Consider the following 14,035-nt stretch of genomic DNA (forward strand, 5'->3'; position numbering starts at 1 on the left):
TACAGTCCCAAAGAGTGCATATTCAGTGCTCAGAACCTCGTTTCTTTTTTTTTTTTTTTTTTTGAGATGGAGTCTTGCTCTGTCACCCAGTCTAGAGTGCAGTGGTGCCATCTCAGCTCACTGCAACCTCTGCCTCCAGGGGTCAAGCGATTCTCCTGCCTCAGCCTGCCGAGTAACTGGGACTACAGGCACACACCACCATGCCCAGTTAATTTTTGTATTTTTGTATTTTTTTTTTTTTTTTTTTTTGGAGAGATGGGGTTTCACCATGTTGGTCAGGCTGGCCTCGAATTCCTGAACTTGTCATCCACCCACCTCAGACTTCCAGAGTGCTGGGATTACAGGCATGAGCCACTGCACCCGGCTGAGCCTGATTTCTTGAGCAACTTCCGTTAATTGCTTTGGCCCTGGTTTGCTCAACCGTGAAATGGGGCTCCACAGCCAACCGGTCCCTCCTGGGTTGCTCTGAGTTATGAATTAACTGATGTGCATGAAGTGCTTTGAGCAGGGCCTGACACGTGCTGTGTAGTAGGACCCTTTCCCTTCATAGCTTGTTGCTGCTGCTGATGGCAGTGGCCGCTGCTCCCTGCAGGCTGGCCTTGGTGCAGCAGAGGGGCGGGTGGTGGGCATGGCTGCCTCACCCTTCACCTGTCCTGGCAGTTTCCCCCGCTGTCGCCACCTCCACATAAGGGCTTGGCACTCTCGTGTCTCCCCTCCAGAGTACCTTTGGAAGCCCAAAGGGGCAGACTTTGGTGACGTACCCACTCCTCATCCCTGAGAGGAATGTGGCCTCAGGCAGGCTATGGGATCCCTAGCTGAGGTGTGAACCTGAGGGCCCCAGACCCCTTGGCCTCTGGCAGCTGTGAGCCCCAGGAGGCTGAGCCAGGTCTGATCCTGGTCCTGCCTCGGCTTGGTGCTCAGGACCTTTCCTCCTGCCCAGGTGACGGGGTTTGACAGCGTGGATGATGAGTCCAAGCATAGTGACCATATGTTTTCCGACAAGAGCCCCAGCCCAGACGTCTGGACCAGTGAGCAGAACCCGCCTTACAGCTACTACCTGTACTACATGTATGCCAACATCATGGTGCTGAACAACCTCCGCAGGTGCGTGCGGCCTGCCCTTGCACACGCTTGGGTTCATGTGTTAGTACATGCACACATGCACACACATGTACACATGCATGTCGCCCGTGTCCATATGAACCAACACGCATGTCCATGTGCTCACATACATCAAAATCCACACTTTCCAGCATGCTATATGAGGCATGTCTCCAGATGATCACATACATGCAGACATGCCCACCATAACACACGCCAGTACAGATATACATTGTGTACAGTATGCAATGCAGCCACAGCCCACGTGTCCACATGTTTACATGTACACACACTCACCAGTGCACATTCCAGGTACATTCTGTACCTCCCTGAGATAACAGAAGCATAGGACATGCCATTACACACATGCATTCACTTGCCGCACCAGCAATGTCCACATGTGCACGTTCACTTAACACCGCACGACAATGTCCACACGTGTATATTTTCATTCAACAAATTACTGCATCTGCTATGTGACAGGCACTGTCCTGGGCACTGGATAAATAACAGGGAACAAAAAGACTGAATCCATACATGCCTTTACAGGCGAAGGTCTTACAGGCAGAGGTTCCTACCAATATGCACACAGACAAGAGCCAGGAGTTGGCTGCCCAGGACAGTAGGACACTGAGCCATTCCCTTCCCTACAAGTCTTGCATCCCACCTGCCCGCCCCTGCTGGGCCCTCGGGCCTCACTAGCTCAGCCTAAACCGGTGCTAGTTGGTGGGTGTGGAGGTTTAGAATGTGGCCCTGATCGAAATAAATGGCCTGGTTGGGTGGAGGCAGTCCTGGACTGAGTTTTTGGAGATGGGAGCTCTGGTTCTGGCTTTGCCAAAGACCTGCATGGAACATAGACTTCTCTCTGGGCCTTGGTTTGACCCTTTTCATAACAGAGAGGTCAGACTCCGGTTTCTCATGGCCTTCCCTGCTCTGGAGTTCTATGAATGCAGGACACAAGGCTGGTAGAGGAATACAGGAGAGTGGCTGGAGGGCACAGCAGGTTCTCTTTCTACTTCGAGGCCCACTCTCTACCCCTAGAGATGATGCTTCTTGGTTCTAAGGGGCTCTGGAACCTGGGCCTCTGCATTTTAGGAGGGGTAGTTTCCAGGGTGCACTGGGTTAGCACAGTTGACCATGGGTGGTTATTCCCCCTGGAGCTGCCCGTGAGCTGAGGCTGCAGGCCCCAGGCAGAGCCAACCAGGGGGTCCTTCCTGATCCGGGGCTCTCTTCTCTTACAGGGAGCGCGGCCTGAGCACGTTCCTGTTCCGGCCGCACTGTGGGGAGGCCGGCTCCATCACCCACCTGGTGTCTGCCTTCCTCACTGCTGACAACATTTCCCACGGGCTGCTCCTCAAGAAGGTAACCAGGCCACTCTCGGGAGCCTGCCCTGCAGCAACTGCCCTGCTCTGTGCTCCTGGGAGGCTTGGCCAGTGAGGCCAGAAAGCTGGGCCCTCTTCTGGGATGGGATATCTGTCGTGATCTTGGTTTCATTTTAAATTATGAAAGTAATATAATCAAACTCATCACAATTTCAATTTTCCAAAAACTGGAGAAATGAAAAAAAAGCCAGCCCTTATTGCTGTTATGTTAATAGAAATAGCCATTATTAGCTTTTTAGTATATCCAATTTCTGTATTTTATCCAGAGTATATTTTAATGTGTTTATTATCATAATGAACACAGAAGTTGGCTGCTTTGTCCCTGTTGTATGATAAGCATTTTTTGATGCTGCAACATAATGTCTATGCTCTTCCTTCCAAAGGCTGTTGTTGGATGAAGGGTCTGCCACTTAGTAATTGACTCAACAAGTCCACACTAGTTGAACACAAGAGTCCATCCACCTTTTCAATGATGTACCTTTGAGCTCTGTGCATGTAGTCTTCTTCATATTTTGGATCACTTTCCACTGGCACGATGTTTAATCAAAATGCTCCCTTTCCCTCGTCCCGGCAAGGTGTAACCATGGGTCACATTTTTTGGTGGGGTGGGTGCTACAGTAGAAAACCACTCTATTCTGGGCAAGTCCACCCTTTAGGTCCCTTCAGGGCTCATCTCCCAGGAGCTGGAGTGTTCAAGTGTTCAGTCTCAACCTAGCTGTTTGCAGTCAAAGCAACAAAACAATTGAAGTGGGGCATCTTCTAGACTGGGTCCATGCCTAGGGGAAAGGAGCTGAAGGTGAAGGCTGAGGTGGGCTGCCCTTCCTGCTCTGAGCCTTGCCTCCGGTTTGGAGCAAGAGTGGGTGCTTCCAACAGTGGGTAGAGGCACCAGGGAGATGCCTGGCATGCAATGTAGAAATGAGATGAGCAGTGGGGAAGGGGAATGTGTGTCTGGGTGTTCTGGCTTCCAGGAACTCAGGTTGAGGACTTGGGCAGACACTGTTCAGATCCCTGGTTTCCACTGGTGAATGCTGCTTCCCTCCTTTTCTCCCTTCCCTTTTCCCTTCTCCTCTCTCTGGCACTTGTCACATGAGTTTGGTGGTTCTTTTGCAGAGTCCAGTATTGCAGTATCTCTACTACCTTGCTCAGATCCCCATTGCCATGTCTCCTCTTAGCAACAACAGTTTGTTTCTCGAATATTCCAAGAACCCTCTGAGGGAATTCCTGCACAAGGGACTGCACGTTTCTCTTTCCACCGATGACCCCATGCAGTTCCACTACACGAAGGTGAGGACTTTGGGGTGAGGACGTAGTGCCTCAGTAGGGATCAGTCCTAGCCTGTCCTCCCATTTCAGGGACTTAAGCCCATGGCTCAGTTCTGCTTTTGGGGTGGGGCTGGTGGCCCAGTGAAGACAGAAGGGAAGTCACTGGTGGGAGAAAATTGTGCCTTCCAAGAACCCTCTCTTTGGGGTTCTTGAACCCTCAAAGGCACAATTTAATATCAGTATCTTTGCCTTCCTTTATTTTCCCTTTCTTTGACATTTATGAGCTCTGTGATGTTGGTAAAGTTATTAGCTCTCTGGATCAAGTTCCTCTTCATCTGTAAAATGGAGATTAAATTGTCTCTACCCCTACCTTGTGAGGATTCATGAAGATAATGAATCAAAGGGTCTAGTGTAGTGTCTGCATATATTCAAAATATTTCTAAATACCTTTTAAAGCAATGCCATTAAATTTCTACATGTTGGGTCTCTGGGAAAAGAAGAGGAAGGGAAAGGTGGTGTCATGCATGGGGGCCAGCTGCAAGCGTACCCAGCATGTTTCGACGGTGTTGACGAGACTAGCCATTGCTTACCACAAACAGAAGCACCAGAGTCTTTTAGGACAGAGGTTCTCCAACTTCTTGGTCTCTGGACCGCTTTATACTCTTAAAAACTTATGTTTTCCAAGACCTGTTGTTTATGTGGGTTATACCTACTGATATTTAACATGTTAGAAATGAATAAGAAATTTAAAATATTTATTATTTAAAAACTGTATCAATAAACCAATTAAATGTTACATAATAATTTTTTTCTTCCTGAAAATAACAGTACCCCCTGCCTTTGTTTTGCATTTTTAAGCCTCTTTAATGTCTTAATGGAAGTCAGCAGGACTCTCCTAGCCACTTCTGCATTTGACTTTTTAGTCAAAATATATAAAAATAGAAAATCTTGCTTCATGGAAATACATAATTGGAAAAGAGAAGATCTTTCCAAAGGTTTTAGGACCTTCAGTGGTCCTTGACCTGTACTTTGAGAACCACTGCTCTAGGCTACAGCAGCAGTCGGGTGGGGGAAGAGGTCATAGAGGACTCATGAATAGACACTTCACATCCCAGAAGGGAAGCAAAACCACAGCTCAAACTCAGATCCTTCTGCGAGTACACAATTTTACCACCTATCCTATGATCACTTATTTTTCTTTTTTTGATGTTCTGTCTCTGCTTTTAGTATTTTATTCATATATGTATATATGTATAATACACACACATAAGGCAAACTTAAGAAATTAGTGTGTTAAAAAAAGCTAGAGATCAGTGCTAAAAGTGGCATGACTAGAGGGCTTGTCACGGGAGAGCAGAGACAGGCATCCCTGATGACTGGTACAGGGCTTCAACATGAGCTCAGTACTGGTCAATGAATACATTTGGAGATGTGATTTTAGATCTTTGATAACCCATGATTTCACAGAAGATCTTGGGCATTGAAGGTGTGACATTTGATGATCCAGGTGCCATTTAGTGAGGAAAAGTTAAACCTGCAGTGTCTGATGTTATCTTTGGACATATGTGAAGGGTTGATTTGGATATTCTCCTGTCTAATCCACATGCTTTGGGGGAGGGTCTAGGAAGCACTTATGGAAGAATATGCCATTGCAGCTCAAGTGTGGAAGCTGAGCACATGCGACCTGTGTGAGATCGCCAGGAACAGCGTGCTGCAGAGCGGCCTCTCGCATCAGGTATGCAGTGTGATGGTGCCACCTGTGTCCCTCCTGGGAAGGCTGCCTGCTGTGTGCCAGGCACCTTCCAAGCACTGGGGATCTGTGACAACACAGCAGGCAGGGCCTCTGACACTCAGGCATGGGGAGAGAAAATGCCTCCTGCGTTTCCATGGCTGCTTCCTCACCCTTTTCAGACCTCTACGGCTCCTCGTAAGGCCTTCCCTCATCGCCCTTTCTAAAATAGCCACACACTTGCTATTATTCTCTGTCCCCTTAATCTGTTTTTCTCCGTAACATTTATTCCTGCTAATATTTAGTTATGTGTTTTTCTGTCTTTCCTTCTAGAATATAAGCTCTGTGAGGGGAGAGGCTTGTTCAGAATTATATCCCTGGGCCCTAGATAGTCCCTGGCACAGAGCAGGAGCTCAGTATTTCTTGAATAGATGGGAACAGTATCTAGACTGAATAAAAACCTAGACACTGGGACCGAGACGTGTCATTTTTTTAAAAGCCCTGAATTCTGAGGTGGCAGTAGCACTGAGACCCATGTTCTGATGTATCTTAGGTCTGCCGACACTTCCCTGGGTGATGTCACTGGTTGGGGAGAGGTTGCATTAGGGGCTTCCCTTGTTGGATGATGATGCAGCAGTTAAAGGCTTAAGATTCTTTTTTTTTTTTTTTCCTTTACACTTTTAAAATTTATTTTACTTTAGGTTCTGGGGTACATGTGTGGGTCATGCAGGGTTGTTAGATAGGTGCATACTATATCCGGCATTTCTCCCCATGTTATCCCTCCCCACCCCCTGCTGTCCCTCCCCTAGCCTCCCCCACCCAACTGCCCCCAGTGTGTGATGCTCCTCTCCCTGAGTCCATGTGTTCTCATTGTTCAACACGGCCTATGAGTGAGAACATATGGTGTTTGGTTTTCTGTTATTGTGTCAGTTTGCTGAGAATGATGATTTCCAGATTCATCAAAATCCCTTAAAAGGACACAAACTCGTTTTTTATGGCAGTTAGGTATTCCATGGTATATATGTGCCACATTTGCTCTGTCCAGTCTATCATTGATGGGCATTTGGGTTGGTTCCAGGTCTTTGCTATTGTACACAGGGCGGCGATGAACATACATGTGCATATGTCTTTATAGTAGAATGATTTATAGTTCTTTGGGTATGTACCTAGTAATGGTATTGCTGGGTCAAACGGAATTTCTATTTCTAGATCCTTGAGAAATCGCCACACTGTCTTCTACAATGGTTGAACTAACTTACATTCCCACCAACTGTTTAAGAGTGTTCCTATTTCTCCACATTCTCTCCAGCATGTTGTCTCCAGATTTTTTTAATGATCACCATTCTAATTGGCCTGAGATGGTATCTCGATGTGATTTTGATTTGCATTTCTCTAATGACCAGTGATGATGAGCATTTTTTCATATGTTTGTTGGCCTCATATATGTCTTCTTTTGAAAAGTGTCTGTTCATATCCTTTTGCTCACTTTTGAATGGGGTTGTTTGTTTTTTTTCTTGTGTATCTGTTTTAGTTCTTTGCAGATTCTGGATATCAGCCCTTTGTCACATGGGTAGACTGCAAAATTTTTTTCCCATTCTGTTGGCTGCCGGTTTGCTCTAATGATGGTTTCTTTTGCTGTGCAGAAGCTCTGGAGTTTAATTAGATCCCATTTGTCTATCTTGGCTTTTGTTGCCATTGCTTTTGATGTTTTAGCCATGAAGTCCTTGCCTATGCCTATGTCCTGGATGGTTTTGCCTATGTTTTCTTTTAGTGTTTTTATGATGTTAGGTTTTATGTTTAAATCTTTAATCCATCTGGAGTTAATTTTAGTGTAAGGTGACAGGAAGGGGTCCAGTTTCTGCTTTCTACACATTGCTAGCCAGTTTTCCCAGCACCATTTATTAAACATGGAGTCCTTTCCCCCATTGTTTTTTGTCAGGTTTGTCAAAGATCAGATGCTTGTAGATGTGTGGTGTTGCTTCTGAGGCCTCTGTTCTGTTCCATTGGTCTGTGTCTCTGTTTTGGTACCAGTACCATGCTGTTTTGATTACTGTAGCCTTGTAGTATAGTTTGAAGTCCAGCAGTGTGATGCTTCTTGCTTTGTTCTTTTTGCTTAGGATTGTCTTGGCTATACAGGCTCTCTTGTGATTCCATATGAAGTTTAAAGTGGTTTTTTTTTTTTCCAGTTCTGTGAAGGTCATGGGTAGCTTGATGGGGATGGCATTAAATCTATAAATTACTTTGGGCAGTATGGCCATTTTCATGATATTGATTCTTCCTAACCATAAGCATGGAATGTTTTTCCATCTGTTTGTGTCCTCTCTTATTTCATTGAACAGTGGTCTGTAGTTCTCTTTGAAGAGGTCCTTTAAATCCTTTGTTAGTTGTATTCCTAGGTATTTTATTCTCTTTCTAGCAATTGTGAATGGGAGTTCGCTCTTGATTTGGCTGTTTGTCTGTTACTGGTATATAAGGAATGCTTGTGATTCTGCACATTGATTTTGTATCCTGAGACTTTGCTGGAGTTGCTTATCAGTTTGAGAAGATTTTGGGCTGAGACGACGGGGTCTTCTAAATACACAATCATGTTGTCTGCAAATAGAGACTGTTTGACTTCCTCCTTTCCTAATTGAATACCCTTTATTTCTTTTTCTTGCCTGATTGCTCTGGCTAGAACTTCCCATACTATATTGAATAGGAGTGATGAGAGAGGGCATCCTTGTCTAGTGCCTGATTTCAAAGGGAATTCTTCCAGCTTTTGCCTGTTGAGTACAATATTGGCTGTAGGTTTGTCATAAATAGCTTTTATCATTTTATGATATGTTCCATTGATACCTAGTTTATTGAGTTTTTAGCATGAAGGGCTGTTGAATTTTGTCGAAGACCTTCTCTGCATCTATTGAGATAATCATGTGGTTTTTGCCTTTGGTTCTGTTTATGAGATGGATTATGTTTATGGACTTGTGTGTGTTGAACCAGCCTTGCTTCCCTGGGATGAACCCTACTTGATTGTGATGAATAAGCTTTTTGATGTGCTGTTGCATTTGGTTTGCCAGTATTTTATTGAAGAGTTTTGTGTCGATGTTCATCATGGATATAGGCCTGAAGTTTTCTTTTTTAGTTGAGTCTCTGCCTGGTTTTGGTATCAGGACAATGTTGGTCTCATAAAATGAGTTAGGGAAGATTCCCTCTTTCTATATTGTTTGATATAGTTTCAGAAGGAATGGAACCAGCTCCTCTTTGTACGTCTGGTAGAATTAGGCTGTGAACCCATTTGGACCTAGACTTTTTTTGGTTGGTAGGCTATTTATTGCTGCCTCAACTTCAGTCCTTGTTATTGGTCTCATCAGGGTTTCGACTTCCTCCTGATTTAGTCTTGGTAGAGTACAAGTGTCCAGGAATTTATTCATTTCTTTCTGGTTTACTGGTTTATGTGCATAGAGCTGTTTGTAGTAATCTCTGATGGTAGTTTGTATTTCTTTGGGATCAGTGGTGATATCCCCTTTATCTTTTTTTTTTTATTGCATCTATTTGATTCTTCTCTCTTTTCTTTTTTATTAGTCTGGCTAGCAGTCTATTTTGTTGATCTTTTCAAAAAACCAGCTCCTGGATTTATTGATTTTTTTGAAGGTTTTTTTTTGTGTCTCTGTCTCCTTCAGTTCAGCTCTGATCTTAGTTATTTCTTGTCTTCTGCTAGCTTTTGAGTTTTTTTGATCTTCCTCCTCTAGCTCTTTCAATTTTGATGATAGGGTGTCAATTTTAGATCTTTCTTTGTTTCTCATGTGGGCATTTACTGCTATACATTTCCCCCTTGACATTGCTTTAAAGGTGTCCCAGAGATTCTGGTAAGTTGTGTCTTCATTCTGATTGGTTTCAAAGAACACCTTTATTTCTGCCTTCATTTCATTGTTTATCCAGTTGACACTCAGAAGCAAGTTGTTCAGTTTCCAAGTGGTTGTGTGGATTTGAGTGTGCTTCTTAATCTTGAGTTCTAATCTGACTGCGCTGTGGTCTGATAGACTTTTTGTTATGATTTCTGTTCTTTTGCATTTGCTGAGGAGTGATTTGCTTCCAATTATGTGGTCAAGTTTAGAGTAAGTGCGATGTGATGCTGAGAAAAATGGATATTCTGTGGATTTGGGATGGAGCGTTCTGTATATGTCTATTAGGTCTTCTTGGTCTAGCTCTGCATTCAAGTCCTGGATGTCCTTGTTAATTTTCTGCCTCGTTGATCTGTCTAGTATTGATAGTGGAGTGTTGAAGTCACCCACTATTATTGTGTGGGAGTCTAAATCTTGTTTTAGGTTAAGAACTTGCTTTATACATCTGGGTGCTCCTGTGTTGGGTTTGTATTTAGGATAGTTAGCTCTTCTTATTAGATTGATCCTTTTACCATTATGTAATGCCCTTCTTTGTCTCTTTTGATCTTTGTTGGTTTGAAGTCCATTTTATGAGACTAGGATTGTTAACCCCTGCTTTTTTTTTAAATCTCCATTTGCTTGGTAAGTCTTCTTTCATCCCTTTATTTTGAGTCTATGTGTGGCTTTGTATGTGAGATGGGTTTCCTGAATACAGCACACTGATGGGTCTTGACTTTTTACTCAGTTTGCCAGTCTGTGTCTTTTGATTGGGGCGTTTAGGCCATTTACATTCAATGTTAATATTGTTATGTGTGAATTTGATCCTGCCATTTTGTTACTGGATGGTTTTCTTGACCATTAGTTAACTCATTTTTCTTCATTGCATTTTTGGTCTTTTGACATTTGGTGTGCTTTTGCAGTGGCTGGTACTTGTTCCTTTCCATGCTTAGTGTTTCTTTCAGGAGCTCTTGTAGGGCAGGTCTGGTGGTGACAAAATCTCTCAGTAACTGCTTGTCTGTAATGGATTTGGTTTCTCCTTCACTTATGAAGCTCAGACTGGCTGGATATGAGATTCTGAGTTGAAAGTTCTTTTCTTTAAGGATGTTGAATATTGGCCCCCACTCTCTTCTGGCTTGCAGGGTTTCTGCTGAGAGATCCGCTGTGACTCTGATTGGCTTCCCTCATCTTTCTCTCTGGCTGCCCTTAGCATTTTTTCTTCATTTCAACCCTGGTGAATCTGACGATTATTATGTGCCTTTGGGTTGCTCTTCTTGAGGAATATCTTTGTGGAGTTCTCTGTATTTCTTGGATTTGAATGTTGGACAGCCTTGCTAGGCTTGGGAATTTTTCCTGTATAATATCCTGGAGTGTGTTTTCCAGCTTGGGTTCATTCTTCCCGTTATATTCAGGTACAATGATCAAGCGTAGATTAGGTCTTTTCACATAATCCCGTATTTGTTGAAGGCTTTGTTCATTTCTTTTCACTCTTTTTCTTTCGTCTTGCCTTCTCTATTTCATTGAGTTGATCTTCAATCTCTGATATCCTTTCTTCTGCTTGATCAATTTGGCTATTAAAACTCGTGTTTGCTTCACGTAGTTCTTGTGCTGTGTTTTTCAACTCCATCAAGTCGTTTATGTACTTCACTAAGCTGGTTATTCTAGTTAGCATTTCATCTAACCTTTTTTCAAGGTTTTGGTTTCTTTGCATGGAGTTAGAATGTGTTCCTTTAGCTCAGTAAAGTTATTATCCACCTTCTGAAGCCTGTTTCTGTAAATTCATCACATTCTTTCTTGGTCATGTTGTGTTCCTGTGTTGTTGAGGAGCTGTGATCCCTTGAAGAAGAGGTGTTCTGGTCTTTGATGGGTCTCATCTTTTTTGTGCTGTTTTTTTCCCATCTTTGTGGGTTTACCTGGCTGTGATCTCAGGGAGCTGCTTGATGAGGTTGCTTGTCTGTCTGTTGAGGCACTACTGGGTTTCTAGGGACTCCTTCAGGTTACCAGGTAAGCTTCCTGTGTCTTTTTTGTTTACACTGGGAGGTTAGTCCTGCGTGTTCCGCTGACCTGGAGATGCTGCTAGGTGGTCAAGACCACCATCCCACTGCTATGTAGGCTTCCTGTGTTTTTTGTTAAAACATGACACCTAGTCCCACCCCTTTAATGGTGGGTTGTGTCTTTCCTCCACAGGGCTGGATCATTCAGGGTTCAGCTCAGACTGAAGAACTGGCTGTCTAACCAACTACAGTTAGTGCTTCAGCCCTCTGGGGTTTGTCGGGGAGGGTAGGGACCTGCCCAGCAGCACCATCTGTCTTCCCAGTTTCAGCTCCCTCTCTCTCTGGGCAGGGGGAGGGGGCACTAGCTCAGTCCACAGGCTCTGCTGGCCGACTTATGGGCTTATGTGTTTGCTTAGATCTGTGCGCCAATCTGGGACACTATCCTGATTATTCAACTCTGCGCTTCTAATTCCTGGTGCTTGACTGGCAACGATCCCCTGTTCTGTGTATTGCTGAGGCTTTGGAGGAAGTGCTGTATCTGGACCGGAGTGCCAGAGAGGGAGCCTCCGACTCACTGGTCAGTTGCACTGTCTGGGTGAAGCGGCACCCCTCCCCACCTTGGTCTGCCCTCTCTGGGCTTTGCTCAATGTCCAAACAGACCTGTTGAAATGCACCTGGTTCCTTGGAGCCAGATCTCTCGATTTCTGCATCTCTCTTGTTGGGTGTTGTTGTGTGCTGGAGTTGTATCTATTTGGCCATCTGGACTCCCTCCCCAGGCTTAAGATTCTTTTCATGTGCAATATGGTTCCTTGGATTGGCTCTCCCCAGAATCACTGTCCTTGTCAGCTCTCCGGAGGGACTTCTTAATTAAAGTTTACCTCCTTCCCCCTCACCAACAGCTGCTGCAGACCTTATCATCTTTCCTCTCTGATCAAGGAAAGCACAGCCAGGAATGAAGGGTTGTCTGAGGATGACTGAGGTTGTCAGGGTGACATCCTTGAGGACACGGAGGCCAGGAGGAATTTTATGAGTCCTGTGGGGATAAGATGTCCTGACAGAAGATCAGCTTCAGGGAGACTAGTCTGATTTGCTGTGACTGATGTCAAAGCTGCCCATGTGGCTATAGAAAGTAAATCAAAAGTATATTGTTTCATTTGTATTTCTCTTGGTCCACAGGAAAAGCAAAAGTTTCTGGGACAAAATTATTATAAAGAAGGACCTGAAGGAAATGATATTCGAAAGACAAATGTTGCTCAGATCCGGATGGCATTCCGATATGAGACCTTATGCAATGAGCTCAGCTACCTGTCTGATGCCATGAAATCAGAAGAGATTACTGCCTTGACCAAATAGCTCCAGCATTTGACATGCATTTTAACTTTTTGGTATAATTTCAAGTCTGCTGTGGCTAATAGTGGTCAAGATTCCAAACTAGGACTTTCCTCTTTGAAGAGGATGCCTCTGAAGAAATTTCAAACTGATGATTTTGGTTGCACTGCTCACTTTAAGAATTAACATGCTCACTTTTGTTAGTATTTCTGAGTAACAAGATGGCAACTTCTCCTTTGGGGATCTGGGAGCTGGGCACTTGTCTATACTTGTTCCTAATTTTTCAAGTATTTCTCTTGAAACTGCCAGTGCTTGAACTGTTGGGGCCAGGATTTTCCATGGTCAGATGCCAAGTGACATGAGGTCTGTGTGGTTTTCTGCCATACTTTTCTCCATTGGCCCAAGTAGGCTAATTGATGATAGTTGTTCATTCAGCCTCTGGATGGCTGGCTGCCTTAAACACAATCAATTTCAAAGCTCCATTTCATAAACGGGCTACTTTGAGGGAATTAAAATATAAGACTTCCTTCTTGACAATTTGCGTTTTTAGTGAAGTTCTTAAACCGTTTTATTTAGCCCTCCTCCCCGCTTTCTAGTTGGAAGCCAAATGTACTCATTAAAACAGCCACTCCTATTCTGAGTCTTGGTTTCTTAACCCACAAAGTGAGGGTTTGGACTAGATGAGTGGCTTTCAGGGTGTTCTGTGAATCCCCTCATGAATACTTTAGAGTGGGGGAGGAAAGGGAGTGACACTCAGGGGCTGTCAAAGGGACTCTGCATTCATTAGTTTTACACTGCGACTGCTACATAATATTTTCACTTGAATGAAGAACTTCCAAAAGCACAGGACTAGATAGATGATCTCTGTTCCTTTTGGCTCTAATACTCTATGACTGCAGGCCAATTATCACTTCACCAATTAAGAGGTGGGAGAAGTGAAATTTACTTAAGGTTGCACAGCTAATAAGTAATAATAGGCCTACAACTGGGTTTCCTTATTCCAAATCCTGTCCTTTCCCCACTATTCCATTAGACCTCACAAATGTTAGCTGTGTGTGTGTGTTTCATCAATGTAACCTGGTGCATTTTTTTTTAGGGCAAAATTTTCCCCTTACCTACTATGATGACTTTAGAAGATACGATGGTCCCAGGGGCCAAGTAGAAAGCATTTTTAAAGACCAACCTGAATTAAGCTTTACCAATGTACTCTTATTCTGTGTTACTAGTGCCTGATATGTAGCAGGTGCTCAATAAATACATATTGAATAATTAAGTTAATTTCTTTTGGCATCATTTTAAGGACATGTGCTCTTAGTACTCAAGAGGCTGCTCAACTATAGCCTATTTCTGCAGTCAAATTCAGATTACAGGAGGACTTTTT

At 43.9% G+C, this 14,035-nt stretch overlaps 1 protein-coding gene across 13 annotated transcripts in view; it reads left to right on the forward strand.

The window, feature by feature from the left end:
* AMPD3 (adenosine monophosphate deaminase 3) overlaps nt 1-13,932 on the forward strand; it is a 65,555-nt gene extending 51,623 nt beyond the window's left edge. For 7 of the 13 annotated variants that reach the window (XM_074401084.1, XM_039470600.2, XM_039470597.2 and 4 more), the window contains 6 exons: nt 941-1,104; nt 2,343-2,463; nt 3,594-3,767; nt 5,370-5,480; nt 11,742-11,902; nt 12,502-13,932. In XM_074401084.1, the coding sequence (XP_074257185.1) occupies nt 941-1,104; nt 2,343-2,463; nt 3,594-3,767; nt 5,370-5,480; nt 11,742-11,902; nt 12,502-12,646 (876 nt within the window). In that variant the 3' untranslated portion in view covers nt 12,647-13,932. The remainder of the gene's footprint in view (nt 1-940; nt 1,105-2,342; nt 2,464-3,593; nt 3,768-5,369; nt 5,481-11,741; nt 11,903-12,501) is intronic. The other 6 variants (XM_003919828.4, XM_003919826.4, XM_039470602.2 and 3 more) reach the window with 2 other exon arrangements.
* Nucleotides 13,933-14,035: the final 103 nt, after the last annotated feature.

The sequence above is a fragment of the Saimiri boliviensis genome, chromosome 6 (assembly GCF_048565385.1).
Source record: "Saimiri boliviensis isolate mSaiBol1 chromosome 6, mSaiBol1.pri, whole genome shotgun sequence".
Classification (NCBI taxonomy): domain Eukaryota; kingdom Metazoa; phylum Chordata; class Mammalia; order Primates; family Cebidae; genus Saimiri; species Saimiri boliviensis.